Genomic DNA, 23,340 nt, shown 5'->3' on the forward strand with positions numbered 1-23,340 from the left:
CACTAAGCTAATCTCTAATTTACATTCAAGAGATTCAATATATAAACATAAAAGTTTATTAAAACACCTTTATATATATATATATATATTTCTGATGACATTCGTGAACCCCCTTGACTACCTGGAGGTCCGTCCCTAATTGCCTTGGTTTATGCCATAAGTTCACCTCTAGTTCCCTATCTGTATCGCTCTCCACGATTTTTCAAATGACTTTTATAATAGAACTTTCTAATATGAATCTAAATTAGCTCATAAAAATAGACACTCTTCCTTACTATCATACGTGCTAAGTTGAAATTTCATTTTGCAACAACAACAAAAGAGAAGAAGTAATACGTGCTAAGTCGAAATTTCATATTTAATTTCGTGTAAATAAAATTCGAACGAATCATAGGAAAAATCAAGATTAGACTCTTTTTTTTTCAAAACAAAAGGATTATCATTACTTCTCAATAGTATAGTAAATGCAACCCACATATACAAATAAATATAAGTTAAGATCCTTTTTCTTCTTATTTCTAAAAAAATAAATTATTCTTACGCAAAATAATATTAAACACCAAGTATTTATACGTACTACTACTCATTTAATTTTATTTATTTCAATTATTTTATCTTTTACTAAACATAAAATAACACATAAATTAATGTGACTTATAATTATACACATTTAATTATATAAAATTGTAAATCAATAACCAAATATCATATAAAATACTATGGTACATGACTAATTCGTTTCTTGACTAACCACCTAACGAACTCTATAGAATATTCTCTTGTGATGAAAACACAGTCAAAATTATTTTATTCATCATTCACAATTTTTTAAAACAAACAGCCAAATTGTTAGTTAAAAAAAGGAAAAAATGGTCAAAAATATTTCTGGATTATTCGAAAAGGTTTATAAATATCCCTCGTTTCATCTTTTTGGTTCATAATTATCTTTAAAGTTAACAATTTTTTATTTTTTTAATTATTATTATTATTAATTATTATGTGACATCTTCCTATTGGATAAATTTAAATTTCAATCGATCAAAAAATTGTCTACCCATTTGACCCATACCCACATTTTTTTTATCCAAATCAAATTAAAATATAATTACAAAAATATATAAAATTTTATTTTGAAATTATTGAATAAGAAAAGATGAAAAAAGAAAATAGGTTATTAGGTTCAAGGGAAAGGGAAGAGATGATGAAATTTATTATTCTAAAATTTTTAATTGGATTTGGGTCAAAGAATGTGGATATAGATCAAATGGTAGAAAAAATTTGGTGGGTTGAATTTTAAATTTATCCAATAAAAAAATGTCACATAATAATTAATAATAATAATAATTTTAAAAAAAGATTGTTAATTTAAGGTTAATTGTGAACTAAAAAGATGAATAGAAGAATATTTTTAACCTAATAGATGAATAAGTATATTTTGAAAATATTTTTAAATAATTTAAAAATATTTTTGACCCTTTTCCAATTAAAAAAAATGAGAATCAAATAAAGATTTAGCGGAATATGTAGCTATCTCCAAATTTAATTATAGATGAGAACACGATTTAAATGGGCTCCTCAAATCTGCTAAAAGCTGCTTTTAAAATATGATCCTATCAATCTTCTTTTTCATTTTGGATTTTTTATTTTGTGTTTAATATTAATATTAAAATTTAATTATTTTAAATTAATTTTATATAATTTGAAATAATTATTCTTTATTAATGACTTTTAATATGTTAGTCTGAATTTAGAACCTTTGATTAAGAGAAAAACATCATCATTTATTATATCACGTCCTTTAATGGTAACGTTCTTCAAAATTTTGTTATCGTACACCGTACGGAACGACATCGTTTCTGCTTTTTATGACGTTAACATTTTCAGCCGTGTCCACGTGGAACAGTAATGGAGTTGTTATTGTCAAATTGGTCCCAAAAACCATTACTTCGCCACGTGGTTGTGGGACCCATGAAAAAGATTCTCATTAAAAGTTTTAAAGTGGAGTATTTGTTTCTAATTAATTAATAAAATAATACTTAATAATAATAATAATAATTATTGTAGTCTTTATTTTATTTCCGATGTATTATCACCTTCTACATTGTACTATGTACTATATTTTGCCTCATTTGTTTAATTTTAAGAAATAAATGTCATTTAAAAAAAATTCTTCTTTTTATAATTATATAAATGGTTAAACGGTATTTAAATTTTTTTTTTTCTATATGTTTAGTCAAATAGTTATAAGAAAATGAGATAAGGAGAATAATATTTTAGCTAATTTGATGAAAGTACTTTTCAATTTCACTAAAATTTGTCTTACTTCTAATTATATCAAAAGTTGAACGATATAATATTGCTAGGATGCACCCATGTGGACAGGGTGGATGTAAGCTTAAAGGTTGAAACCTTAATCGAATCCGATATTTTTTTTAGGGCGTAATACATAAATGTGTTCTTTAATTTGGTTTCAAATTATATTTATGCCCTTTAACTTTGGATGTGCACAAATAGACACTTAAACTTGTATAAAGTTTAACAAATAGACACACATGTCCTACGTGTCATTTTTTATCCTACGTGGTATCCTACATGTATTGTGACATGTAGGACTCATGTGTTTATTTATTTAAAAGTTGGATAGTTAATGTGTCTGTTTGTGCATTATGAAAGTTGAAGGTCAAAGTTAAAATTTAAAATCAAATTTAGGATCTAATATATGTATTATGCTTTTTTTTGAGTGGGACTTTTTCTCTGTGTATGTAAAATTATTATTAAATAATTAATAAATATTGAATGCATAGTATTTGATTGAATTATTTAAAAGTCGAATTATGTAAGTAGCATACAACCAGGGGCGGATTTAAGCATATCGAAGGTCCTTTCATTTAAAACCTATCTACCCACTTTTAATTTATTCAAAGTTCAACAATCTTTTTTTTAATTTTTAATTTTTAAAATTAATATAAAACTCAAACTCTCCTTTATCGATTAGAATTATATTTCTACTTTAATTCATTTAAAATTTAATAACTTTTTTTACATTTAGCATTAATATAAAAACTCAAAATCTCTTTTATCAATTAGAATTATAGTTACATAAGAATTGTGTTGCCTTAAATCCATGTATTTATATATTTTGATTTGTGAGTATGTTCAATTTTCTTTGTTGTTCTTTTTCATCAATATTATTATTCGGCATCTCAAATTTCCAAGTTAGGTTAGTATTTTTTTGCTTTTTATTATGTGCTTGAATTTTTATTTTATTTGTTCATAATAAAATAAAATCTCACTTTAATTCATTCAAAATCTAACAATTTTTTTTATTTTTAGAATTAATATAAAACTCAAAATCACTTTTATCAAGAATTACAGTTATATATTTTTAACTTGTGAGTTTGTTCAATTTTCTTTCTGTTCTTTTTCATCAATCTTTCATCAATCATTGTTATTTGCCATCTCAAATCTCCAAGTCAGGTTAGTATTTTTTTGCTATTCTATTTTTTTTTATATGGGCTTGAATTTTTATTTTATTTATTCATAATAACAATTTTATTTTTTAACTNGTTATATATTTTTAACTTGTGAGTTTGTTCAATTTTCTTTCTGTTCTTTTTCATCAATCTTTCATCAATCATTGTTATTTGCCATCTCAAATCTCCAAGTCAGGTTAGTATTTTTTTGCTATTCTATTTTTTTTATATGGGCTTGAATTTTTATTTTATTTATTCATAATAACAATTTTATTTTTTAACTATCTACTTAATACAATAAAACATAAAATAATTTAGATGCCTAAAATAAAACTTTCATTGATTTTCTTCTTGAATTATTTTTGTCCTTAACAGTGATACCGTCTAAACCACTGCATGCAACGTATTATGTCCATGCATCAACTCAATTACATTTATCTTTTATTTTTTTTGGTAAATAGAACTTTCATTAGTTACTAATGAATTTTGAATTTATAATTTTTTTAAAAATACAATAAATATTCAATGATACATTAAGGCATAATGAAACCATCAAATTAACTATGCTTACGAATGTATGCAAGTATATATAATTCTTCTTATAAGAATTCATGCCTGATGCTGATAATATTTAATTTATCATACTCATAAAAAAAAATGTCTTTAATTGGACTATTTTAAAGTTGAATTATATTAATTATAAGTGCATGACCCATGAGTATATACATGTTAAAGAAGTCAAAGAAAGAAATCATCTGGATTTTTGTACAAAAAAAGTCATTAAAATATTAGACTTTGAATTTGTATAGCCACGTAAATAAAATAGTATACTCCTCTTACAACTAAATATTAAACAAACTGAATATTCTACTAATTTAATTATTAATTATTAGATTAGTTCTACAAGACTATAACTAACAATATATATTCAAATGTCAACTTGTGCTGATTAACTAACAAAATTTACTGATGTTAATAACTAATAAGGGTTGTTGGATACAATTGAATAAAGTAGGTAATATTTAAGGAGAGTGGGACAAACATAATTAAATATTTACGTTTATCATTTGCCAGCAGATAACAAATTTAAGAAATCATTATGTTATTAAAGATACTGGACCACAATTTTATAGTTTTGTCTGTAGATTAAATTATATATAACACTTTGAATTTAACAATATATTAACCAAATGTATTTCTATCTTATATTTAAAGCAATAATTATTTTTGGATATTTTTTTTTGATATTAAAACTACTCTTATTTTAGAACGGGTAGAATACTTTTTAAAAGCAATAATTCCAAGCTAAATGTTTTCCTCTTTTTAAGGAAAAAGAAACCATGTTTAATGAAAGTCGTTTTTCATCTATCCTGAACACAAATGAAAAAAACAAAACAATCCAAAATATATTATTTTCCTGATTTTGACTTAATATAGTGTTTAAGAAAGAGTTTTAGGACCTGTTTGGATTGATTTTGACTCATAACTTATAAGCGAAAAGTCATAAGTTAGGATTTCTGATTTTTGGCTTATTTTTGTTATTTGGCTTTAAAATAAATGTTTATAAACACTTTTTTAATTTTAAACATAAACTTCAAAACTGTTTAAAATTTATTTTGACTTAAAAGCACCTAAAATAAATCCATCCAAACGGACATTTAAAACTTACCGTTTTCTGAGGAAATATGAAATTCAAGAAATTAAAAAAATTAAAAATTAAAAAAAATGAAATCTTAATTTTAGGATAGGTTAAATATATTAAAATAATTTCATATTTTAAATTTTATTATCTTTTATTATATCATATAAATATTAAAATTATATATATATGACGAATAAATTAAAATTAACAAGAAATATTTTATTTAAAGAACCTTTTCTTTAATTAAAAAAAAATTCTATCTACTATCACAGCCTTTATTGAAGCTACGATTGTATTCAAATCGGACACAAAATCCATTAAAATGACAATTTATATCTGATATTCATAGCCTTCCACTGAAGCTCTGATTATATTCAAATCAGATACAAGATCCATTAAAATGACAATTTCTATCCGATATTCATATCCTCTATGAAAACTCTGATTATATTCAAATACATTAAAATGACATTCTAAATAGAATTTTCGCCATATATAGGGTTTGAAGTCGATTTAAAAGGAGTATTTATTATATGCTACAACAACAGCATGTTGTGTGGCCGCAGGTGATGGTTGTCTCAGTCCGTGTATTTTGCGCGTTCATATATATCGCTCTTTTGTATTAAAATTTATATTGCTATTTCTAGTCTCTTCTAACATCGCCTTTTCCTTCTCAAATCTCACCTCTGCACAAAATACCGCTATTCTCTTCTTGACTTTCTTTTATCAAAGACTCATTCTTTACTGCTAAATTGGAACCCCATTTCTTGATTCTTCTCGGATTTATCGGCAGCAGATATTCTCTTCTGATTATTTTTTTACCTCAAAGTCACAGCCTGGCTTACTCTTTCTTTTTCAGAGGTACAATTTTGATTGACAACATCTATGTATTCTGCTTGTAATGTACGCAGGAGTTTCTAAACTTTATAAAGATTCCAGCTTTTTTGTATTTACTTCAGATTTTCCAAGATTGTGGTAAGGATCTGTAGTTAGTTTTGGAATTCTAATGGGTGTTTTTTTTTTTTTTGGTGTGTGTGTGTGTGAGCAGGGGATTGATTTTTGGTGAGGCTTCTGGAGAGAAGCAGCAGTAGTTAACACTCTGGCCAACACTCCAGTGAAGGGCTCAACCCCTTGTGAATGGGATAGGGTTGAGGCTAGGAGGAGGATATTTATTGGAGTTTCACTTTTAACTTACCTTTCTTCATCTCCATATTTGTCAAATTGGGCTCTTTCATTGCTTTGGCGTTTGCCTATTGATTACGGCTAATTTGACATCTTTTTGAGTTTTTTTGCTTGTTTGTTTGATATGTGAGTTGGGAAGTTTCAAAGATCAAAACTTTTTTTTTTGTGTGTTTGGGGTTGAAAGGAGGAGCTAACAGATTGAAGGAGAGAATTTGATTTGTAGCAGTGAAAGATATGGCAATTTGCAATTGCTTTTCTGGTCCAGTAGGGAGGAGAAGCAAGAAAGATAAGGTGTGTGTTTCAATTTTCAATACAGCCCTGCCTTTCTTTAATTTGAACATGCATGTCAAAGTTTAGTAAGTTTTGAGCTTATTCTGTATGTTTTCTTGATTTAGGGGGAGAAGGGAGCTAAAAAAACTGCTGATGTGGTTGTACTAGTTGAAGGTTCTGTAAACTCTAGTACTAAAACAGATGACTCGAAATCGTCTTCCTTTGTTGTTCCTTTATCTTTTGGGAGTTCTAGGAGCAATGTTAAGGTGATGAATCATGACAGTCCTGTTAAGGGAGATACAAAAGAGGTGGCTAATCATGACAGTCCTGTTAAGGGAGATACAGAAGAGGTGGCTAATCATGGAAGTCCTGTTAAGGGAGATGTAGAAGAGGTGGCTTATGAAGGGGAAGATGAGCATGATGAAAGCTTGTCAATGAAAAGGGATAACTCTGATTTCGATCTTCAAGCACGCGTTCGTAGCTCAGGGGGAGAATATGATCAATCATTCAATGAAGGGATTCGTCGTAATTGTTCATTTTTTGGAAGTGAAATGAATGAACAGGATCATAACAAATCTGAGAAAGATGCAGAGGTTGTGAAAAGTGGACACATCAGTGATCCGGGGTTTGGTAAAGNGGAAGTGAAATGAATGAACAGGATCATAAGAAATCTGAGAAAGATGCAGAGGTTGTGAAAAGTGGACACATCAGTGATCCGGGGTTTGGTAAAGTAGAATCTTGGGCTTCTCCGAAGCTGCAACGCTCTTGCTCCGATTTAGCAATGAGGGATATGGTGAATAAATTGAGTGAGCAGCTATCACTCTCAAAGACCAAATCTTTTGATGAAATGCGGAGATTAGCTGAGAAGATGACTTTAGGAAGTCCAGCTTCTGTGTTAACGCATCGCAGTGCTGACAAAGTTATGTTGAAGAAACATTCTTCAAGCCAACTCCTACCATCCAGAAATCGAAAATTGTGGTGGAAACTGTTCCTATGGAGCCATAGGAACGTGCAAGGAACAGGTGGTATCCAACAACTACCAATCCTTGCTAAGACTGCTCTAAACCAGCAGGGTGGGTACTCCTCGGACACACTAGAACTAGGGAAAGCCATGGACTCGAGCAACTTGGGATCTCCTGGTTCGTTCATTGCAGAATCCTTGAACAAAGGGCGGAATGACAAGGGCAAGGAGGTTTTGGATGAATTCCGAGGAGTAAGCGGATTTTGGCCACAGAACCAGTGGGTTGCTTTCCCTGAAGAATCCTCTAGGTTTATGAGAATCAATGAATGGGTGAATGAACTTCCCAGTCATCCACCATGCTTAATTGATGAACATGATCATGTTGAAGATGAGGTTGATATCTCGCCTTCGCCCGATGCTTGTAAATCACCTCTCATTAGCCCATATCCAAATATAAATGTCCCAGAAGAGGTTGCACATGCTAATACAGTCATCCGATCTCTTAATTCTTCCTCAACGGTTGCTCACATTGCGAGCGCTGGTCTGAAAGTTATACCTGCTATATCACACTTATGTAGCCTTCGATCTGTCAATCTATCAGGCAACTTTATAGGTATGTAAACAAAGGACAACTTGTACTAGACTAATTTAGACTAAAGGAAATGGTCACAGAAAGCCCCATTAACATAATTTATGTTTCCTTGGACAATGCAGTTCAAATAACTCCGGGATCACTACCAAAGGGTCTTCATGTTCTCAATTTATCAAGGAACAAGATCCACACAATTGAAGGACTGAGGGAATTGACACGTCTGCGCTTGCTTGACCTAAGTTACAACAGAATCTCTCGAATTGGACAAGGTATGTGGCTTCCTTAGACCTTCCACCAAAGATAAACTGTATCGTCTAGTGACTCACAAATATCCGAGTTTTATATCCTTAAACAACCTCCTGAATATGTGAATTTGTCTTTGAATTGCATCAGGTTTGTCGAGTTGTACTCTCATCAAAGAGCTCTACCTCGCTGGTAACAAAATAAGTGATATTGAAGGGCTGCACAGACTTCTAAAGCTGACTGTTCTAGACTTGAGTTTCAACAAGATAACAACTACTAAAGCGCTTGGTCAGCTTGTGGCAAACTACAATTCTCTTCTGGCTCTAAATCTATTGGGAAATCCAATTCAGATCAATATAAGTGATGACCAACTGCGAAAGGCAGCTTGCAGCCTGCTCCCAAAACTTGCCTACTTGAACAAACAGCCAATTAATTCCCAAAAGGCACGGGATGTAGGAACAGAAGCAGTTGCAAAAGCAGCACTGGGCAGTAGCACTCGGGGCACTCATAGAAGAGCAACCAGGAAGGTAAGCACTGGAGCTTCTTCATCTGCAAGCGTGCATAGGAGCAGCGCAGGTGTTTCTCAAAAGAGCAGGCATAGGCTAAGAAGCCGAACTCAACTTTAGTCTTCCAAGGCCAAGTGATCTATCTGCTCTAGTATCTCCTTATTCAAAAACGCTTCATGCTTTCGGACAGTGTAATCTGAGGAAGCATGTTCTTTCACAGTGTGTTTCGATTTTGTTCATCTGTTTTCAATTTGTTCATCAAAAGAGAGGGAGTGATTTAGACATTCATGTTAAAAAGTTGTAGAGGTTCTTCCTCATTCTGCATTTCATTCTGTAAACTCTGTTTGAGAGCAAGGTAGTTATGGTTTTCTATGATTGTTCAATTTGGCATGTTTATTTATTTGGACCTTAATAAATGAATTCCTATTCTGCTTCTGATTGATATTGAATTTTGTGTTAGATCTTTTTGGTTTTCTATGAAGTAATACAACTATCAGTAACCTGCTTTTTGCACTCATTCGCATGTAAAGTGCACTTCTGGGGAGTATCTTGCTGATAGATTGTGAGGAAAGCAGTAATATCTATGTTAGAAATGCATCATAGACATAAGCTGCCCAAAGCAAATTGTGATGTTTTGCTCCTTATGGGATTGGTTGTAATTGAAAATGTGAAAAAGTTTTTGACTAATCCATTCCAATTTCTTTTTTCAGTTTAACCTTGAATTGCTTGCTTCATTCTTAGAGCTCAAGTACAGACTGTTTTCCTTGTTTCATACCTGGAGTTCAAACTTGAAACTTCTGACTACGCGCTCATTCATCCCCATCACATTTCTTGTAGTTAGTCATCCAATTTATCAAAGGTGAAATGAAGGACAAGTCAAGAAGGTCTCTATAACAAGTATAACATTTTTTTTCTGTAGGATAACAAGGTCCAATGATGAATTTAACAATTCAGGAGGCTGCACCATCAGGTGGCCAAGGACCCATAAGGTCGCTATAACATTCTTTTTTGACACGATAACAAGGTCCAACGATGATGAGGCTTAGACGGCCCCTGACCCCTTCTTATATTGGGGGACTTTGCTCCCAGTAGTAAGCTGGCCAGCAGATAGAAAACACTATATACCAAAACAGTAGTAAATTTGAGGTTTAGCAGCTGAAGTTCAATTATTAAGGGAGAGACATTCATTTATTTTATGATGAAAAAGGGGAAAAAGAAGAATCTTTGACTTAAAGAGGAAGAGACATAAATAACGTCAAAATCTCAAGGGTCGATATTTTATTTTATGTTGGAGCCACAGAAGCATGATTCTTGGAGTCATTAAATTTCCAACTTTTCTTGGACTGTTTGTTTCAACGATAACCACTAAAAAGAAGACGTACTACTGTATTAGATAGGAAAGCATAACAACTTTTTGACAAAATTGACAACTCATTAGTCATATGGGAATCATCACCAGACTGATAANCTTGGACTGTTTGTTTCAACGATAACCACTAAAAAGAAGACGTACTACTGTATTAGATTGGAAAGTATAACAACTTTTTGACAAAATTGACAACTCATTAGTCATATGGGAATCATCACCAGACTGATAAATCATATGCTTTAATCTTTAAAGATGTGTTTTCTTTAAGACCACACCTTCTGTTTTTAGAATATTTAAGAGAGCTAAGCAGTTCACAGTGTTAATTCTTGTCTATTTTTGGGCCATCCTTTTCCACTGAAAGAACTAATTGAACAAAAAATACCAACTAATTTTGAAATAACCAGAATCTTTCTTTAACAGATGAGATCCGAAAAAATCAAGTCTTTTAGTATTCAAATTGACATGGAAGACTGTTTCCTCAAGCTTAAGCTTTGGCTTTATAGCAATAACAAGGGCACTGAATTCCCAATAGTTGGTTGTCGTTGATGTATATCTTTGTAAAAAAAAAAGTGAAATTATTACTTAGATGTTATGTTGTTAGGACTCTACGCAAGTGTTTCTATCGGATCTCCAAGAATCTAATAGTTTTGGAGGATTTGACACGAACCCATCGACATTTTTGAAAAGTCTGAGTAGCATAGGTTAGATGTGTAGATAATATAAGAAGAGGGATATGATAAATTGATTGAACAACCATAATACAAAGACAAAAGAGGTCAATCCTAGGTTTGTCATCAAAGGTTAGGTAGGCCTAATAAAGGACAGTTTTATTTTCTTTGATACATCTTATTTTCTGTCTCTTCAAGTAATGGTAGTGCCAAAACCAACTAGTGCACAAGTTCACAAAATATGCATATCATACCAGCTCAGAGCATCATTATGTCGATGATGAAGATATTGCAATTGAATGACAATACAAGATAAACTGTGGAAGTTGGACTATGCAAATTGCAAGGTTGTAACTTTCATGCAGATAGAGAGAACTAAAAAGAGTTTCTACTCATGGAGTCATGGTTAAACTAAGGCTTAATACATAGCCAGCTCCTTAAACTTGAAGAATTATTTCATTTAGACGCCCAAATAGTCTTGTTTCGATTAAATCAAACTTCTCAAATAATAGTAGGATACTCAATATTATCTTACATTGTTAATGCAGTAGTGCTCTACATTTCGAAGATGATAAGAGTACAGGCATGATAAAAATTTACAGCTGAAAACAATAAGCAGCAGGAAAATGGTAAATAAGTGTTTGAAACAACTCTAGGTACCTCAAGACTTGTGTTGCTTTGATATATAATATAGGTGGATGAGGTCCACCATAATTCTTCTTCTGCATTCTTCGAGTAAATTCTGCTCTACGATGCTCCATCATCACCATAAGTTACACTAGACGTTAAAGCTAATTCAACCTTTCATGTTTCATAGGCATCACTGCTTGGCTTCACTACTTTCATGTCTGCATATCTATGAAGTTTCTCATTGAACAGCACCTGCGGATCCTTGTTTAGCAAAACCCCGTCTTCTCCATAAGCATCCTTAAGAAACACAGACCAATTCATTTCTGTACCAGCCAAGTAAAATGTCCGAGGCTGTTTCAAGAGCATCTGATAAGTATGCTTCGTAAGACAAAACTCCTCCTTGAACTCCACAATGTTGTGTATATAAGCTCTCTTTTCCAATGTCAAGCTCAAGAACTCATGAATCAATCCCACCCTAAACTTCTCCGCCTCCACCGTCCACAAATCCAGCTTACTCCCATCAGAATAAGGCGAAACCAATGGCAATGTATACAACAAATTCAACTTCCTCTCATCACCTTCATCCAAATTCAATGCCTTCCCATGTTTTATCGGAAACTTAAACGCCTTCTTCACCTTATCCTCATCAACCATATACTCCTTCTCCAACGCGCTCACCGCCAATGTAGGATCCCAATTCACAAGCTCAATTACCCTTTTCCCATCTTCCTCAACAACCACCTTAAAATAATCCTCATACTTTCTTATCCTATCCCTGAAATCTTCAGGTATACCAAATAAAAGCCTATTATGATAAATTTTACTCAAAGCAATCCTCTTATCTTTCGACATCATTAACAATTTCCTAACTACACTAACTCTATCACTTTCCATTTCATTCATTACTTTACCCTCCTCATCCAACAATTGTTCCATCAGATCAGTAAACCCAATCCACATCTTACCATCATTATGCCGATAAATTTCGAAAATTGAAGGGTGTCGTTGGAGGGATCGGACAACTTTCCGGCCACGAGGGAACCCCAGCTGCTGGTGGAGTTTTCCGGCATCGTCAAGGGGAAGTACATGATGGGGTTGTTTGGAGAGGAATTCTTTAGTTTTAGTAAGAAATCTGAAATGGGTATCACGAAAAAGAATGTTTTCGAAATGGGGATTGATGTTTGGTTGAGTTTGAACCAATTTGGTACGTGGGGATTCCTTTTTCTTTCGCTTCTTGCGGAATTTCTTTGGGATTTTTGTGACGAGGAAGGAGGTGGAAAATTGTCTGAAGTGGGAAGTGAATTGAGAGAAAGTTGAGTTAGGGTTTAAGGAGAAACGTTGTGAAGGTTTTGAATTTGAAGAAATGGCGGTGGATTTGGTCCAAAAGAGACGCCAAACTGTCATTTTTGTATCGTTTAGTTTGTGATTTTTCTGGTTTTTGAGGTGTAGGGTTTAAGAATGCCAAAAAGGGGGGGGGAAATGAAGAAGAAAGAGATGACTGTTAAAAAAAACTCCGACCTGCCGGATTCGAACCAGCGACCTAAGGATTGCTATGAAGCACACTACAGTCCTCCGCTCTACCAACTGAGCTAAGGTCGGTTCTCGTTTGAGAGCTGAGGCATTACATTTTTATTAAATAAATGTTATTTAAAAACCATTTGTACATAGTATAGAAAAATACCATAAGTGTCTATAAGGCGGAATAAAACAAAGGTGTATCCCGTTACTAAGACGATGTCCGGATGATCATTTCAGTATATAATCTAGATAAATACTATTAAGGCGTAGAGATGGTGGGAATAGCCGAATAGGGGATATGGAATAAGAGGTAGGAGGTGTGTTGGAAGATGAAAATACGATTAGTCTAGAACGTCCTTTCTTTTCTAGTCATTTTCTTCATTTTTAAGGAACTTATTTTATCGAAAAGAATATTTTTCATAAAATTTCACCAAAATATTAGAAAATTGAAAAACATTTTACCAAAAGGTAGAACAATTAGTCGGAAATGAAGTGGAATCAATTGCCAGATTATGAAGAATGAAGTATCAAAAAAGAGTCAAAAGCCAAAGCAATTGAGAAAAGCTACAGCAGCTAGGATTGCTGTTATTCTATAATACCTTCACAATTTCAATCAACATATTGTTTTTGCTTGTATAGTTATAAAATGAGACATCCCAAGGAAAAAACTATAGCCCTAAAACAATTCCCATTTGCACTGTGCCTCAAATGTGTAATTACATGGCCCTATGTAAGCCTTACGGCTACATAGGAGTTGTGGTTTTGGTCCCTTTGCAGAACCATTCTGTTGTCTTCTCTTCTTGTGCTCTCTCTCTTGCTTTTCTGACTGTCCAAAAAATTTCGTTTTCGTACCGCCATTTCCGTGTGAAATTTTTGCTGTTTAATAATTAATATGATCCAACAAACAAATGACTATTATCATCTACAATCTTGAGATCCTTGCCAAACTTTAGCTAGCTTGTCTTCTTGAAAATGGTTTCTGGCAAATTAGTAGCTTCTCATCACTGCTTTCTACCTCTATAACTCTCGCGTCCCATTTCAACCGTGCTGCATGAGATCTTGCTAATTCAATAAGAGGGACAGAGTCGCGTAAAATCACCCAGCCCTGCAGCATGCAAATAGCGGTTAACAAAAGAGACGAAGAAAAAGAAGTTGCGAGTATGTTGATGTTACTCAGCATTCAGGTACATTAAAAACAGCTGAAAGTGGGTCTACGTGTTTTGGCATACAAGATCAAAGGGTAAATGGTGGCATGTTGAGGAAGAAACGATAAGACATGCCATAAGTACGTATAGTATTCAGGTCGCAAAGAGCGAATATAAACACCATTATAACCTGTACAAACTAATTCAAAGTGGCAATCCTGTGCTTATGAGTGAGAGGAAGAAAAGGATGCTTATAACAACGGATGAGAAGGAAAAAGGAGGAAAAACTAGTGATAGAAAAGGATGAACTAAGACGAAGAGCTATTGGAGGGGGCATTATATGTTCTGTACTTATGGAGCCCCACTTCAATGCCTCTAGCTAAGAAAAAAGACTTCTCAGTGTACCCACTAGTGGGAGTGGAAAATAGGAGAAGCTGAATCACACAACTCCTTCTGCGACCGAAATCCCACTAAGACTTTAAAGACCTGCCTCGGATTCCAAGAACCACATTCCGGTAAAAAAGAAGTGGATGAATCATGATAGAGTTTTTATAGTTCTAGTCTTATTGCACCATTATATACATTAGAGCTTGAAAATTCACTACTTGTTGACTATCAAGAACTCCATCTAACTGCCGCATAATTACAAAATGAGAACTAGCGAAGTGTAGCAACAAATATACATACCTCCGGACGAAGAACACGATCCATCTCAATAAACAGGTCAAACATCGGACATCTGATATGTTGGCCGAATTCCATTGACAGAAGTCCATTAGCATGTACCAGATCATAAGTTCTTGGATATGTTGGAAATGCCTCACACCTGCAAAGGAAATAGAAAGCAAATTAGTCACAGAATCCACCTAAAAGAAATTAAATAAACAAATAAAACGAAGTTGTTTTGATAAAGTTTATAAATCAAGATGAACTGCTTTTATGTGACTTGCAATCGGCCTTTTTTCTTTAAGTCAACATTTTCATTACTGAAAACAAGTCGATGTTGAAAGCATTTAGAAGTTGGTCCAAGTGTATTAACACGAGTCATCTACAAGCATGTATGATTCTTGCCAACTATCAATACAATACAGTATTCTCTTAACACCAGAAATACAATTGATCAAGCACAAACCAGTGCCTAAAAGTTCCTTCGAGTGGATAAAATGAAGATCCCAGAAAGTCAATAGAAGTGCTAGAGTTTAGATTGGCAAACATGTTACTCAGTTATCAGTACTTTGCTCCTTATTTATGATATACATGCTCCCTCTTCATCTCAATCACAAAAAATGAGTTACTAGTGAGCATAAACTTCTCCAGCTTTTAAGTGTTAAAATCCAAAGCTAAAAAATTTATTTCATGTAAATAAGGGCAAAGAAACTCTGCGGAAAGATGCTGTCTTGGTGAAGGAAATCTAGTCACTGAACCTAGTTACAACTTACAACCATATAGATTGTGTGGAACCAATGAGCAATTATGGATCTAGAACACAATATATGGGTTCACGGAAACACAATAGCTTTTGCACAAAACCATGGATATATATTAAGAAATCCACTAAATATTTATAAATATTTGACTGTGAACTCAATTATATCGTATTTTAATTTGAGACCATTATAAGAACCCATAAACTTCAAATTTTGTATCCACATCTGCCAACAGGTTGTGAAAAGTGACAAGTGTTGTTCAACCAAATAATATGACTTGTGAGGTATGACAATTATTAGAAGATTTATGCATCTAGTGTTCTTTATCATGTAAACTAGAAAATGTTGCATGTTTTAAGACTTTATACTTATCCAGTGGATTCCTTCACTAGAGAAAGAGAAGAGAAATTACCAATCATGCAAAACACCAACGAATCCCCTGTCGAGAATTAGGGGAAGATAGTTAGGCCCACTAGTGGGGATAACATTCATGACCCACACTGACTTTTTAGCATCCAGTAGAGCAGCATTCAAACCACCAAAATGGGCATTCATGTCCAGCACATTTCTAAGCATATTATAGGGAGGAGAAGGATCATCATCACCAGGTCTCTTCGGGTGATCGGAAAATATTAAAGGTGAAAGAAGTGACCAATAATTGTTAACTGCTGAATTCCAGTTAAGGGAATCCTCAGCAAGAGCTTCAGATAACAAACCTAATAAAACACAGAGCACTATCATTAGATGTTCAGAGGAAACTAAATAACATCATGTAACAAAGTGTTCCACATTTAGAAATTTTGAAATGAGGATGCCCCATTACCATGAATCTTAAGTTCGCTGGAGTTTAATTTGGCCCTGGAAGGCCACTTTGTCCTTTCTTCAATAGGAATCCATCGGCGGCTTTGGGTTCCAGCAATGCATGCTTGTAGAGGTCGATAATACGGGGATTCAATGTCCTGTCCTTTACTGCAGATGGAAGGCCCAACACCTGGTCTCCTGTAAACAGAGGCAACTCTTTATAGTCACACAATCATTGCTTACATGCCACTTGATCAAAGATATGACCTATTAAGGGTCGGGAAATAAAAATTGAAATGAAGATAAGTGCACATGGTCTGCACACCTTGCAAAATAACATTTCTTTAAACTTGTCTTTTTCCATACAGCAGTTTCATCTTGTTGGGCTAACAGCTTCCAGCACATACTTTCAGCAAAATTCTGGACAAAGTTCCATTTTTTGAGGCTCACTTTGTTGCGGACGGAGCGCTGAGTATTCGTAACAGTTGAAGTCCAGACAAAATATCCACCAGGCCTTAACAATCGGTCGACTTCAACAAGAAAAATACCATCTGCACCACAATTCAGATATTATTATGGCCTCAATAAATGATAGTATACAAGATTTAACTTGTACATTAGTTATACGAAGCAGAATCACAATAGTGTTGAACTTACGGAAAGCATCCCAATAGGAAGAAACTATGGAGCTAATAACTACTAAAGTGCTAGTTATTAGCTGATCCTACTAGGAAAGAGAAGTGTTGCATCCAAGGGCCAAGGGTATGGAGCATGGTCAATGAAGTGGGAGGAGAACCATGAGCTCTTGGGTTCAAATCAAAGCAGAGGCAATAAAAACACACTAGGTGATTTCAATTCTTACCATCAAGTAATAGTTATTAGCAGTTCCAAAGAGGGAAGAGAAGTGTTGCACCCAAGGGCCAAGGATATGGACTGGTGGTCAATGAAGTGGGAGAAGAACCATGAGGTTTTGGGTTCAAATAAAAGTGGAGGCAAAAGAAAACACTAGGTGATTTCAATTCTTACCATCGATCTACGCCTTGGTTGGCAGACTTAGCTGATACCTGTGCTGGTAGGTCACAGGTATACAGTACAACAGTAGAGGTGTGGCAAGTTGACCAGGACATCAGACATAAAAAAAAAAAAAAACATTTAAAGGAAGCACCAACTTCCCTCCCCTGAGATTTGTTAGTCTTCAGTGAATAGTGATGTAACATTTGAAAGAACCCGTATAAACTCAGTTCTTCCTGAACTTTTGTTACAAATGGAAGTATGAGAAACATACTGGACATCATGATTACTTGTTATATGCTGATGTCTATGAACTTATGTCAGACCCATTTTCTTCAGGATACAAGCAGCGAAACCAAGGGCATGGCCTAGGAACTGCATCACAACTGATTTAAATAATTCAAGTATAGGAGCACAGTCATGTTGAGAAAAAAGACTACTTGTCAAGATTTCCCTTGTTCCAATTATAATCCCCTGATGCAACATCTTGTATGTTCCTAATTCCATGCATGAATTATGAAACATCACTTGGCAACTAGTTCATATGAAAGTGAGACCTAAACAAGGTTCTACCCAAACTTTAAACTCTACTGTTAAACATTTGCAAGAATATTAACGAAGTACATAATTATGAAGAGTACCTTTCTGATCCCAGTCAACATGACATTCCGCACAGTGTATCATATCAAAGGAAAGAGATGGATAAGGCAACTGCTTTGAATTAAATGATCCAATCATTGCGGGAAGACCTCTTTCAAGTGTCAGCTGAACTTGACTGCCAGAAGCTTCATAGTTTGCAACACACATGGTCAACAGTTGGCTAGAAAAGAGATGTGCCCCAAAACTGCCATAGCCACATCCAATATCCAAAATAGTTCGGACCTGAAAAGGAAGCAAGAGTATCAAGTAGTTAGAGTTTGATGCAACTTTAATGGCACCAGACAAAAAGGAAAATAGAACCAACATTTCCCAATCTGACAGAAGCAGTCCTTCAAGAGCAGAAGAGAAATCTAAATGAAAACTCAATGAGATCTAGTTGTTGTAGAAGCTTTCTTAAGGACTACAGAAAAAATATACGTAAATAATATAAGTATATATCCAGATATGCATGTAGTAAGCAAAGGAAGGGAAACCATTGTTCACTGGTCAACAGAATTTTAGCACACGATGATTTTTTTAATCAAGTAGCAGGATATGATAAGGAATTCTGAATACAAGGATGAACTCTGGAGCAGTGGAAGTACACCAGAAATCAGTCCCAACAATTAGAATATACTTACTCCAGCTCGTACAAAGTTTGATTCATTCCGTAGCCCAATCATTTCTGCTATTTGATGTGAGTAGTCTTCAATGCTGTCAAACATGGCAGAGTCTGACCGAAAGGAAATCTGCTCTTCTTCCAACATCATCAACCTAACATTACATGTTTTGAGGAGAAAAATAAGCAAAGGAGCAGATAATACAATCAAGTTAAGCAAAAGAAACTCGCATTTTACACTCGCCTTTTTGTCATACTTCCAGAGGAGAGTACCTCTTGAGCAGTAATATTAACATTTGCATGCCAAATGACATCTCTACCGGTAGGCCACCTAAGAGGAATCTTGTAATTAACAGGGGGAAGTACCAAGCAATTTTGTCTTGAACCAGGTCCACAATGGCGGTCAACCTCCTCGCCTTTAGAAAGGCCTAAATCAAGATTTTCTGACACATTGAAACATGGAATAAAGTTCTCAGATTCAGGAGGACAGTATTCTATATCCTTCACATTTGTAGCACCAAGAGAGAGCTGTCCAATGTCTCTCAAATCCGATACTACTTGCTCCTGAAGCTGCCTGTATCCATGGTATATATGACCTCTCGACGAGGAAGTTATCGAAATTGTCCACCAAAAAGATCCAGTAAGGGCAAGAAGTATTATGACAACTAAGCTCAGCCTGATCAAAACCAAAGCATACTTAAGTCTATTTCTTCCTGTTCCAGGGCTAAATGGATCAGAAAGTAAGCCATTTTCACCCAAATTATGTTTTGAAGGAGAATTATCTGGAAACAGAATCCGGCAAAGGAATTTGGTAGGCGAATAAGTCTGATCACCAGGCGAGCGATTACGCTCCAAATCTTCCTTTTCTATTTTATCTTTCATTTGAGAGTCATCCCAGAAATCAGGGCCATTAACTGATAACCTCCCCCCACCTGACACACCTCTATGGAGTGGCCTTGACATGTTCCAACCTGATAATCCCCAAGCAGAACAAATTATAAAAAAGATAGTACCAAGAACAAAACTTTATTCACATAAATAAACAATAACATGAATAAATAAACTCTATCTCTAGGAACAAGATCAAATCACACTTTTCCAACTAGATCCATGGACCCCCAAATAAACTTCACAACAGTATCACTTACAAAACAATCAAATACTACAACTTCAAGAAACATTTAAACAATAGCAGATACATTCAACTAAAACAATAAATGCTTATACCATTATAAACAGTGTAAACAAGTTCTTTCCTTATCCACCAAGTAAAATATGACATTTAGTTGAGTAGAAATGGAAGTAAAGTCAGTTCAGTATACTACACAAGCACAGAATTAAAAAAACCCAAAACACCCTATTTCCCATTTTAGATCAATTCAATAAGTAGAACCCAAAAATGGAATCTTTTTGCAAAACCCACCAAGGAAAAAAAGAAAAAAAAATAGTTACAATTTGCTAAAAAAGAAAGGTTTTGAATACCTTAAACCCCAAAATAAATGAAACCCAATTTCTTAATAGCAAAAAAGCTTTCAACTTTCTATCAAATTCCCACAAATCAAGAATTCCCAGTCTTGTTCCTGAACTTGAGCTCCCACTCTTCTCTCACATTCGAAACAAATTTTGGATTGTTAAGAGAGAGAAAGAACAAAATAAAATAGAGAGAGAAAGAAAAGGGGTTGAGAATATAATGCAGTAGAAGTATGGATCCAATCACTACAGGTGCGCTCACCCGTGAAAACAAAAGAAAAAAAAAATCACTCTCTCAATCTTCTCTTCTTGGAAAGGCCTTTCATATATATGAGGACTATGAAAAATAAAATAATTAATTTTTTTTAATTAATACGTTGTAGTAGTTAATAGTACTACTAATTAAATAATTAATTAAGAAGCTCTCTGTTGTGAAATAGGTATACACATATTTCAGAATTCAGAGTGCAGTTAAAGTAGAGAGAGAAAGTGATTAGTAGAGTAGAGAGAGTTCAAATAGCAACTGTAATTCTTCATTATTTAAAGATTTGTTGAAAGTGACGCAATTAAAAAGGAACCGAGTCACTTACTTACTCGTCTTTCTTGATTTTAATGAGTGGGTGAAGACCATTAGATCAATTATCACTAACTAATTTTTTTCTTATTTCATCCGTTCATTTTTACTTGTCTGACTTGACGTAACATATTTAGATTGATAATAAAAATAAATTAAGAAATATAATTCTTATACCACATAGTACTCTTTCTATTTATTTTTATTTGTCTATTTAAACTCGACATGTAAAAGAATATGATTAATCTAAGTGTTTTAGTGTAATATACATATTAATTCACATATAATCTTAAATCTTAAAAATAATTTGGGAAAAGTAATTAGTATTGCATGTAAAACAAAAAACAAAAATTACTTTTTTGTTATATCAAAAGTGACAAGTAAAAATAAATTTAATTAATGATATAATGGCTAATCAAAATAAACGAAGAACAGAGTAGTAAACTATGTGAATAAAGGGCAAGTAATATAAACTTGAGATAGTTTTCTCTTTGTTTCAAAATAAGGGTGTTTTTTTAATTTTGAGTCACTCCTTAAAACTATGTAAATTGAGAAGTATTTTACTTAAATCGAATATGTGAAGTACTCATTTATAACAAGTTAAAAATAGCAGTACCTTATTTGTAATACAGATAAAATTACATTTACAATGTAAAATAAATTATTGTACAACTTAAATTCTATAATGAACCTATTTTTAAAAGACTTTTGTGAATGAGAATTTAAGAGTAGATCTGGATTTTGATAGCAACTTGCGCCGGATTTGCAGCTTCCTATTTTCTTTACTTACCTATCTATTATTTTATTTTATTTTTTTGTGTATGCATAGATAATATGGGAGTAGAATGGACCAATTAGATACAATAATTACTATAAATCATATGACATTAATTGATAAAAAATTTCACCATAAAAGAAAAAAAAAACAATAGCGTGGGTAGTTTTTTTTAGGAGTAAGTTGTGGTCTAGTTGTTATTCACGCTAATTTTAGGGTAAGATTATCTGTTTCTAATATTTATATTAAAGTTTAATTAATTTAAATTTATACGTCATAAAATTTATTTAAGAAAAGTATTTTTTATCAAAATTATTTTCATATCAATAACTTGAGACTAACACTTTGTTTGGATCAGTGTTACCTATTGTTTGATAATGTGTTGTATTGTATTGTACTCTATTGTACGGTATTGTATGATAGATATAATGTTTGGCTAGACTGTATTGTTTGTTGTTATTTATAACATTTTAATTGTTTGGTTTGATCGTATCGTACTATATTATAATTTATAAATTTACTAAAATATACTTAATTATTCTAGGGTAAGAGGTTTGATTATATTTAAAAAATTAAGATAAAGGGTAAAATAGTATTTTGAAATATTGTGTAAATATATAATTGGAAAAAGAAATTAAATAACAATGGAAACATACCAAATTGATTGTTCCATAAAATAGGAGTTTTCATTGTTACGTAATAATGAAATTTAACAATATAATACAATACATTCTTAAATAACAATCAAAATAAATATTATAGATATAGTAACGATATAATACAATATAGTCGATAACAATGATCCAAACATAGCATAAGATATCTAATTAAGTAAATGAACAATTCTAGCCACGGCAAAACATCTTTTAATGATGATAAAGGAACTACAAAAGTTTCTTTTTGTTCTTATTGACATTTAAGAAATTTATTTAGATGAATATTTAATGAATTGACTAAAAAAAAACCTCCCTATAATTTCTTTACATTTACTTCTCCACTTGATGTTTAAAACCTATATTAAAGTTTTAATTGAATTTTAAACGCACACTGTAAGATTCCATACATTACACGATCAATTTGGAGTGATGCTCTCAACATTAGAATTTAAAACTCAAAACTTTTTTTTATCAAAAATAGAATATCAAGATATTTAAATTCAAAAGTTTTTTATTAAAAATAAAATAAACTTATCACTGCATCACAAACTCGAATCGATCTAAATTTACATGATAGCTATGGAGATGGGGGTAGAAGGAGGCAGTAGGCTCCACAAAATTAATGTGAAAATCGAGAAGATGATGAATATTATATAACATCGAGAAGATGATGAATATTATATAACATCAGACTCTTTTGGTAAATACAAATTCCTATCCCCTTTCATAGGTAAGCAGATCAAATATCTTGTACTATAAAAAAAAAATTATTTTTGCACTTTTAACTATAGCTTTAATGGCTTTACTACCACTATATATTTATATTATTGTACAACTATATATCCGTGATTCCTAGTCATACTTGTTCCACCCCTTTTGTATTTTTTGACTTTAGGGTATTGTTTCGCCGCAAAATAATGATTAATATAAATATTTTTATTGTAATATTTATATTAGTGGATGTATATTAATATTAAAATTTAAGATAAATCACTAATGTTTAGGGAGAAATAAATAAAACTTTATTTCATAATCTATTAAAGAATTATTTTTAAAATATTAAATTAGTAAAAATGAACTGACGGACAATATAATTTTATTTCAATCCATAAAAGAGCCAATAATTAAATTGATATAAATTATAGTGTATAAATTATAGAGACAATTAA

The 23,340-nt window shown here is 32.7% G+C and overlaps 3 protein-coding genes and 1 non-coding gene across 6 annotated transcripts; 1 reads left to right on the forward strand and 3 right to left on the reverse strand.

The window, feature by feature from the left end:
- Positions 1 to 5,500: 5,500 nt before the first annotated feature.
- LOC107017082 lies at positions 5,501 to 9,263 on the forward strand. Of its 3 annotated transcripts, none has more exons than XM_027916381.1 (6): positions 5,501 to 5,976; positions 6,164 to 6,588; positions 6,693 to 7,152; positions 7,248 to 8,141; positions 8,243 to 8,389; positions 8,514 to 9,263. In XM_027916381.1, exons 2-6 carry the CDS (start codon positions 6,532 to 6,534, stop codon positions 8,987 to 8,989), a joined length of 2,034 nt encoding a protein of 677 aa, XP_027772182.1. In that variant the 5' UTR covers positions 5,501 to 5,976; positions 6,164 to 6,531; the 3' UTR covers positions 8,990 to 9,263. The 3 variants fall into 3 exon arrangements, with proteins under 3 accessions (XP_027772182.1, XP_015072845.1, XP_015072846.1); XM_015217359.2 differs by having other exon boundaries at positions 5,502 to 5,976; positions 6,693 to 7,197; positions 7,293 to 8,141; XM_015217360.2 differs by having other exon boundaries at positions 5,502 to 5,976; positions 6,693 to 7,106; positions 7,205 to 8,141.
- A 2,102-nt stretch (positions 9,264 to 11,365) lies between these two features.
- Positions 11,366 to 13,160, reverse strand: LOC107017084 (protein WHAT'S THIS FACTOR 1 homolog, chloroplastic). The gene has a single exon (XM_015217362.2). The coding sequence runs from the start codon at positions 12,938 to 12,940 to the stop codon at positions 11,711 to 11,713; it is 1,230 nt and encodes a 409-aa protein (XP_015072848.1). The 5' UTR covers positions 12,941 to 13,160; the 3' UTR covers positions 11,366 to 11,710.
- On the reverse strand, positions 13,049 to 13,135 carry TRNAY-GUA. Its single transcript is given in 2 exon segments — positions 13,049 to 13,084; positions 13,099 to 13,135. It is a non-coding gene; the product is annotated as a tRNA-Tyr (tRNA).
- A 384-nt stretch (positions 13,161 to 13,544) lies between the features above and the next one.
- LOC107017081 (probable pectin methyltransferase QUA2) lies at positions 13,545 to 20,479 on the reverse strand. Its single transcript, XM_015217358.2, has 9 exons — positions 20,179 to 20,479; positions 18,941 to 19,667; positions 18,719 to 18,851; positions 18,080 to 18,320; positions 16,753 to 16,978; positions 16,450 to 16,625; positions 16,039 to 16,342; positions 14,887 to 15,025; positions 13,545 to 14,159 (listed from the first exon to the last, which is right to left on the reverse strand). The coding sequence occupies exons 2-9, from the start codon at positions 19,657 to 19,659 to the stop codon at positions 14,004 to 14,006; spliced, it is 2,094 nt and encodes a 697-aa protein (XP_015072844.1). The 5' UTR covers positions 19,660 to 19,667; positions 20,179 to 20,479; the 3' UTR covers positions 13,545 to 14,003.
- Positions 20,480 to 23,340: the final 2,861 nt, after the last annotated feature.

Source organism: Solanum pennellii, chromosome 4, assembly GCF_001406875.1.
Source record: "Solanum pennellii chromosome 4, SPENNV200".
Classification (NCBI taxonomy): Eukaryota; Viridiplantae; Streptophyta; class Magnoliopsida; order Solanales; family Solanaceae; genus Solanum; species Solanum pennellii.

What these genes read in the sequence shown, in the direction of transcription:
- LOC107017084 (XM_015217362.2), bottom strand. Translation starts at nt 12,940, where the DNA reads ATGACAGTTTGGCGTCTCTTTTGGACCAAATCCACCGCCATTTCTTCA.
- LOC107017082 (XM_027916381.1), top strand. Translation starts at nt 6,532, where the DNA reads ATGGCAATTTGCAATTGCTTTTCTGGTCCAGTAGGGAGGAGAAGCAAG. An exon ending in GGAGAAGCAAGAAAGATAAG is followed by an intron (nt 6,589 to 6,692) that starts GTGTGTGTTTCA and finishes TTCTTGATTTAG; the next exon opens with GGGGAGAAGGGAGCTAAAAA. An exon ending in TCTATCAGGCAACTTTATAG is followed by an intron (nt 8,142 to 8,242) that starts GTATGTAAACAA and finishes TGGACAATGCAG; the next exon opens with TTCAAATAACTCCGGGATCA.
- LOC107017081 (XM_015217358.2), bottom strand. Translation starts at nt 19,659, where the DNA reads ATGTCAAGGCCACTCCATAGAGGTGTGTCAGGTGGGGGGAGGTTATCA. An exon ending in GTTGGTGTTTTGCATGATTG is followed by an intron (nt 15,026 to 16,038) that starts GTAATTTCTCTT and finishes TTTCCTTTGCAG; the next exon opens with GTGTGAGGCATTTCCAACAT. An exon ending in ATCGTGTTCTTCGTCCGGAG is followed by an intron (nt 14,160 to 14,886) that starts GTATGTATATTT and finishes TGCATGCTGCAG; the next exon opens with GGCTGGGTGATTTTACGCGA.